The 8,111-nt window shown below is 36.9% G+C and overlaps 1 protein-coding gene across 1 annotated transcript; it reads right to left on the reverse strand.

Moving 5' to 3' along the window:
* Positions 1 to 2,716: 2,716 nt before the first annotated feature.
* LOC137711650 (late embryogenesis abundant protein At1g64065-like) lies at positions 2,717 to 3,655 on the reverse strand. Its single transcript, XM_068450904.1, has one exon. The coding sequence runs from the start codon at positions 3,564 to 3,566 to the stop codon at positions 2,931 to 2,933; it is 636 nt and encodes a 211-aa protein (XP_068307005.1). The 5' UTR covers positions 3,567 to 3,655; the 3' UTR covers positions 2,717 to 2,930.
* Between the last annotated feature and the right edge of the window lie 4,456 nt (positions 3,656 to 8,111).

An 8,111-nucleotide genomic window follows, 5' to 3' on the forward strand; every position in this document is an offset into this window, starting at 1 on the left:
ATTGGACATTTAAAAAGAGGCGTTAGTTCTGTCGGATTGTGATTTGTTGAGCTTTCGAAAAGATTGACGTTAGTTTCAGCGTATCAATGAAGATTTCCTTCTTAGCAAACTCATGATTTCACATCATGAGTTTGAGGGGGGTGATGGAAAATAAAAAGAAAAGTATTTTACAATTTGATTTAATTAGTGATTTTATGTGATTTAATTAGGGTTTTGATATGATTTGATTTGGGCTAGGTTTCCTTGTCGTGTAGAAAAATGATTGTTTTGATTTATTTCCTAGTATTGCTCTTTTGTAATCTTATAAATACCTCCTTATGGAGAAGAATAAAATATTGAAGTTGTTATTCGATAATCGTGAGATTGTAGAGAATTCTTAAATTTGTCATAAACCCTTTATTTTCAACTTGGTATCAGACCAAAGTTCGATTCTTAGTTGAACTTTGCTGTGAGCGCTTCCCTGTGGGTGCGCAAACTAATTTTCTTCGTGCACCCACTGACCATGAACCTAAGGGTGAAGATTGTCTACTATTGTTAGAAGAAGATAAATTTTCGCTGCTAGGAGGAAGAAAAGAAAAACAAAAAAGAACAACAAGAACGAAAAAAGAATTGCAGGAAAAAAGAGATTTGGTGGTTGGGGACAATATCGGTGTTGTTGGAAGTGCGCTCTCGGTTTGTCTCTCTAATAATTCTACATGGTTTCAGAGCTAGGGAACGGGCTGGTAATGTACTGCCACGTGATGGGTGGGTCCGCTTGGCCCTGCGCAATGATGGTGGGTCCCTTGGCTGTGCTTGTATGGTGAATCCACTTGGCTCCACATGGTTGTTGATGTGTGGATCTCCCACGTGTGACTCACTAATTGGGTCCCACGTGAGGGGACGTGTTGTAATTTCCCACAGCGACCTATCTATGAGAAAATAAGAGTTTAAGTATCCTAACCCCATTCCAACTGACACTGATGCCTTTTGTGATAAAATCTTACACCTGACGGATTGTGCAGATAGTAATTACCAAGTTGGAAACAGTATCGGTATTGTTGGACGTGGGCTCTCAGCCTGTCTCTCTAATAATTCTACATTAAATGCATCACAGGTGGTGACAATAAACTGATCAGCCACGAGAGAACCCTCTGGTCTGGTTGAATCCAGGGTTCGAAAAAAGGATTAATCTCATTTGTGAGTTGGCCTTCTGTGTCTAAAGGAAAGGTCGAGTACATTAAGAGGTTCCATTATCGATGAATGGTAGAAAGCTACGACAGCATTGCAACGATATAAATTGTTCCTCCATAGGGGATAGTTATGTCTGTCGAGTTTGAGAGCTAGGAAATGTGACACATTGGAGAGGGAAGATGCAGCGGGATAAGCCATGGTGAGTGAAGAAATTTTCGTTGGACTAGGAGAGGGTGATACCATGAAAGAATTGTGCTCTATGGTTGAGCAGTCATTGTATTTCACTATGTATAGAACCGGTGAAGAACAAACTCTTCAAAACTAAAAAAATATGAATAGCATTTTGAGAAAGCTATATTGACAGTTTCAACATCCCAAAGGATTGTACTATTGATAAAGTTATGGCAAGTGCTAAGGTGAGGATATCGCTTAAGTCATTTGCGGCTGCGGTTGCACAGATGTGGTGGGAGATGATATTTAGATTTGGTTATCATGGGCAGACTGTAATGCATTATGTTTTGAGGAATTGTCTCGTCATGTTTCCTTTATTGTTCATGATATTAAGTTGCAGCTGATTGAGATTGATTCTTTGAGCACAGCTACCATGTGAAAACTCTCTGTCTGATCTTTGTCTCCTTTGTGCCATGGGAGTTAAAGGTCGTCCAGCTAAGGCTCCTCATATTTATGAGGTTCTATGGTTGCCTCCTCCTGTATCTTGGATTAATTTTACTATAGATGGCACGACTCGTGTGCCCTTGGTTTGGTGGGAATTGGGGGTGTTTTTCAAGACCAATTTGGCAATTGTTTACACTGTTTGCATCTTCAAAAGAATTACTTATTCTTTAGAACCCGAGTTTCATGCAGTTATTTATGCCATGGATTTAGCTTGGGCCAAAGGTTGAAATTTTTTGTGAATTAAATGTGATTCTTTTTTAGTGGTCCTTTATCTTTCTCCGCTTCTCGCAAGATTTCTTGGCATCTGTGTGTTCCTTGGATTAATTGCCTTGCATTTCTCTCCCAAATGCACATTTATGTCACTCATATTTTTGGAGACGGTTATGCAGTTGTTCACAATTTGGCTAATTTTGATGTGAATCATTCTAGGAATTTATATTTGGATTCTTGCCCCCCCTTGTCCAACTTTTGCTTACATTTGTAACTTTTCTTCACGACCTAATTTTAGGTTTTGCTTGTATGGTCCTTGATGTTTTGTTTTCTTTGTGTCAAGTGAAAGAGGTTTGGTTTAATTTTTCTTTTCTTTCACTGATTTTAGCTTGTGCTTGTCAGTTTTTCTCTGCGGGTACTTTATTGTTATGAACTCTTAGTTTGTACTGGCTCAATGAGCTCTATTTTTCTCTGCCAAAAAAAAAAATTAGTATTGCTTCTGCTTTGTAATTTATTAAGGGGAAGTGGTATGTCATGCTTGAAGAAAAGAACTCCTCTGCCTTTCAAAAGATAACAATTCAGGAGAAAAAAAGTTATACAGTAAAAGAAAATAAAAATTCTCCTTGTAAGGTATCAAAAGAAAAAAACAAAAGAGATATGATGCATGAAAAATCCCAGGTAAGTGCTTTTAAGTTTCTGGTAAACAGATAACTAAGCCAGATGAAAATATGGACAAGAAAAAGTGGGTGGTATCACTAATGGATAACAAATCAAAGTGCCACACAGAGGAAACGAATAAAAGAATAAATACAACAAAGCAAGAGCTAGTCGCAATACAAATGCTATGCGAATTATGTAGCCTGCAGGATCCCTATCTACTTGCACTGTAAACTTTTGAGGGTCTTTGATGACAGATCAAATGCAATGGTACAGTCCATGGTGGAGGCCTTCTTCTTCTTCATTATAAGCATCAGTTCCACCTTTCCATTCAACTTAGCCGCGCTGTTGAGAGTCAATACGCCACTGGTCAGTTCACTCCCAAGATTGGAACTGCCTAATGCACTTGAACTCAAGCTCACTTCGACAGTGATCTTTTTGGTGGAAAGCATTCCAGCCTTGCTCTTTGGAATAGAAACTTGCCCGACAGTGGCTCCTTGGTACAAAAACGTAACATTGCTAGCATCAAACTTGTAAGGACCCCAATTTGTGTTCTTGACACTAATTTGGGTTGTGAATTTTGTGTCGAATGAAGGTGTTGCTGGGATGGAGTTGAGTTCTTGTACGTTGATGTTCCCTAGCCGGACCTTCGGTGTCTTAACTTTCATCACAGTAAGGCTAATCACGGTTATGACGATGATCTGAAACACAATGAAAATAGCAACATACATGGCCAATTTGATCCTTTTCTTGCGTTTGAGCTCGTCAGCAGATAGCAAAGACTCAGCATCACTTTTTTGGTAACCATGATTGGCTGGTGCTGCAGGATAATCCTGTTGGGTCTTCTCGGCCATCTTAATTTCTTTTGCTGCAGTTAGAGCTTCGAAAGAAAAAGTTCTCTGTTTTTCTTTGTAAAATATGAACTGATGAGCAGGTGTGTTTGTTGTTTGATTGTGTGAATGTTGGTTGGGTGTGGGGTGGTATATATAGTGTTTGGAAAATTTGGTTAACGAGTTAACTATAGGAATGAAAACGCGCATATAGTTAGGCTGTAGTTCATTGACTCTACTAGAAGGTTGAACATAAAGATGTGAAAATGCTTATAGGAAACGAAATATAGAATAATAGAAGGCTTCGAGGACTTTAAAAACTTCGCCTACCACACAAAGTCATAAAAATATGAAAACGCGCATAGCACATACATAAAGACTTTGTAAGCTATGTCACATACATAAAGACTTTGTCCATTGTCCTACAACATCAACATCAACATCATATTTATATATATTATCATAATGGGAATTATTGGACCGTCTAGAAGATTTTAAGTAAAAAACTCTAACTGTATGCGCATTTAGCAGCATAATTGCATTTTGAGGAAATCTATTGCTTGTTTGATAACTATTTTGTTTTAAGTTTTTATTTTCTTAGTGACAATGGATAAATAAATTGGAGAATAAGAGATATCTAAGAGGTGCAGGAGAGATGGTGGGAGATATGTAAATCTTTTTGTTGCAGTCTAATTTAGTTAAAAATGTGATTGTGTAAATCTTTATGGAATTCTATAGTATTTTGCAGATAGTGTCCTAATTAAGATGTATGACTTGAAATGCAAGGATAAAGGCACAAAGGGTGAGATAATACACATCTCAAAATTCACCTATTATCTTCTCTCTCTTATCGTTGTACCTTTTCTCCTTTTATAATTCTTATGTTAAATAGGCCTACAACATGTTATTAGCAGGCTCCTTTTGCGGCTAAGTAACTGAAGGTTCGTGAAGTAAGTTCTTCTACAACTAGCACTCAATGGCTTTCTTTCGTTTTTATCAAATAATGTTTTTCTAAACCACGAAATCGATATTTTATAAGCTCCTGATAGCATGAAAACATTTACCATTATGCATTAACAGTTAATTTATTTATATTTTATATATTATACATTGCGTGTATATATAGCACGGTCATCCACACGCAAATAATATGTTCATATTTTGAATATGCAAATTGTGTTATATTATGCTACATTACCATGTTAAATTGTATGAGTGAAAGAAAAACAAGAAAATAGTAGTGCGTATTAGGGTTTTGAAAACACTAACCGAGAAAAAATACAAAAAGGGGAAAAGAAAAAAAATGCCTTGAGCCGAGACAAGCCTGCAGCTTTGGCTCTTGCCTCAAAACGACATCGTTTGGTGTCTAGTCCAGCAGCCCACAGTTTTGGGATTGCTACGGCCTCCGATCCCAAGCCTGCTGTTTGGGTCTTCTTCCTGCCAGGCTTGCACTCTTGTTTTGGGTTTGTTCGTCTCTTGAACCACTGTTTGGTTTACTTTCCCACATTTTTCACCGGCAGAGCACATTTGTTGGGTCCAAAGGCAACTGTATCCAATGGCAGGGGCAATCCATGGCCCGCTAGAGATGCTCTAAATTGGATAACTCAGACTATTGATATTAAAAATTTATTATTATTATTTTTTTTTTAAAGTGAATTATTATTATTATTTTTTTTTAATTTCTGATACGATTTTTATAGATATTTTATTTTATTTTATAATAATTTTCATAATTTTTAAAAATTTAAATTGCGGCTGATATGTGTCACATGGTTTCAGGCGAGGCCCGTGGATTACTGCATGGTAGGACGATCGACTGCCCTGGTGTGGACGGAGGGTTTTTTTTTATTGTTTTCCTTTTTTTTGTTTTCGGGGTGGGGAAGGGGATTTAAAGGCCTATCCCCTAGGGGATGTGAAAGGGCTGGAAACTTGATGCATCTACCAATGCTTTCCAAAATCCTAATTCTTGGTAACTTGATGCATCTACCAGTGCTCTGTATATCTAATTGATCATGTCTCTCTATTTGCAGTCTTCTTGTTCTTGCTTATTGAATCTTGAAATTACAATTGCTGATTTGTACCAAACTGCAAAGTGCGATGTCGGGGAAGTATTATTGGGGAGTTCTTGGCAGTATTTTACTCCATCACAGCCTATAGTCTCAAGTCTAAGGCCATCTCCAACCGAATGAGGGTCAAAGGGCCATGTTTAGCCTTATAGCCCTGAGAGAATTATATTTTAATGAACAATGTTAGGTCATATTGTATACCATATTAAAATAAATTAAATTAAACTACCATATTAAAATAAGGTTTTCGGACATATTTTGAGTGCCACTTGCCACAAAGTCAAGCGTGACATTCTAACGCTGGAGGGTTGGCTGGCTAGTTGGAAATGGCCAACCAGCTACCTTGATTTGGGGGTTTTGGCCTAGTGGGGCCCACAAGCCCATTGGCCCAACCCTAAATTGGAGACGGTTTTCATGTCATTCCGAGCTATTTTTAGCCCTATGGCCCTTTGGCCGAGTCGGTACTCGGTTGGAGATAGCCTAACAAGCTTAGTTGTAGCATGTATCTACTATAAGTCCAAATGTATGTTTCTTAAAGAAATGAAGTTTGAAGAAGTTGTTGACAGTAAATCTCTTGAAGGGTAATCTCATGTTGTTAGTAAATTCCATGAAGCCACACTATACTTAATGCCAAAGCCACATTATAGTTAGTTGATTATCTGATTTTGTAAATGTTTAAGGTCGAAACCAATGTTGTTAAATGAAGTTGGTGATAAATCCCACAAAGAGCAATCCCGTGTTGTGAGTGGGTAAGTCTCATAAAGCCACACTATGGTATGCTGATTTTTTATTTTGTAAATGTTAAGGCCGAAACTATTGTTGAATGAAGTTGTTGCCGATAAATTCCCACAAAGGGTAATCCCGCACTATGGTTGATATACAGGGACGAGAGTGTGTCACAACTACTATATTGAGGCTGTTTTGGTATTTCATTTGGATGCACAATTGATTAGGGTTCAAAAGTCAGTACGGTTAAATAAAGTTGACAAGTTTGAGAACAATAATGGAAGATATGAAATGGGATATAGTATTGTTATTTTGATTCATTCTGAGGCTGGAATTACCCTTGATCCAGATCTTAGAGATTGAGAAACGGTGTCTAAAAACTAATGCATATTTGCATTATGGAGTACATATAACAGTTGGCATTTGAATGTGTTTCACAGTCTATGCTTCTGGTTGCTGTTAGCCAAAACTTGAGGCCACAAACAAAACCCAATCCCCCTTCAACTATGCAACAACGAAGGGATGGCAAGGACTTTTAACCACACATTGCAGCACTCTTCATAGACCTCTGTCCATGAGTGTTCATAGTTTTTAACCACAGTTTCAATCTCCAGCTTGGTTACCAAGTTGAGATTGAGGAGAGTATTAACAAATGTGTGGTGGAGATTAGCTTATAATTGAACAATGGAGATTGGTCTAGCTGGTGAAAACTACTACAAGAGTTTGTTAGAAGGTTGGAGGGTTAGTTATTTTTTATAGGCTAGTATTTGTAATTCTCGCATTAATTTCTATTCAACTCAGAAGATATCAATACAAGCCTTCATTTCCTTCTATCCTTCATCTTCTTCTTCTAAGTTCCACTGCCGTTCGCTTCTTCTATGTTTCACTGCAATTTGGGCAGTTTCATACCCTTTACAATGTAATTAATAACTGTTGGGTTGAGCAAATATTCATATTTATTCTTGCATGTAACGGAAATTTGACAAAAATTTCAGTTTTGATTTAAATTTATCAACAATCTTCACCAAGAAAATTTAATCTTACTTTTTCACTACAAAACTATCTTTCGACTATTTTATCATAAGGGAGTATTATTGATCCGATTTCACCTTAAAAAAAATATAGCTAAAACGTAAAAACAAATAGTCAAACGAATGAAACTGACAAAAACCGAGCCCTATTCATTTAACAATTAGCTGCATTTTCGAAACCTACATATTTTAATTAGATGCATTTTTGAAACCTACACCTAAAATATGGGAACACGACTCACGTGATCAGTACAGAAACGAAGCCCTGGTCATATAATAATCGGCTGCATTACTGAAACTTTAAATTAAACCAAAATTGGGGAACATGATAAGTTCAGATATATATAAAAATGAAGCCCTATTCATATAATAATCGGCTTCATCATTGAAACCTTAAATTAAACTTAAAATGGGGAACACGATCAGGACAGGTATCAACAAAAGAATGTGTTTTTTTAATTTTTAAGTTCAATAAAGAAAAGTAGGCGAGATTAACACTTCCACAACAGTCGTGTGTAAAGCACTTATATATCCTTTCCGTAGCGATGAGAATCATTACATCTAGAAATCACCCTCCCATCCCTCCATTATTTTTGGTAAGAAATATTAACAAAAGGGTGATACATACTAAAGAGATCATTTTTTAAGGAAAAATTAGGATTTAGTCCTTAGTTACTAATGTTCATAGACTGAAACTTTATTGGTTTTCAGCTTTTCATCAAAGTCCATCAAGAGAGAAACTGATT

The sequence above is a fragment of the Pyrus communis genome, chromosome 12 (assembly GCF_963583255.1).
Source record: "Pyrus communis chromosome 12, drPyrComm1.1, whole genome shotgun sequence".
Taxonomy (NCBI): Eukaryota; Viridiplantae; Streptophyta; class Magnoliopsida; order Rosales; family Rosaceae; genus Pyrus; species Pyrus communis.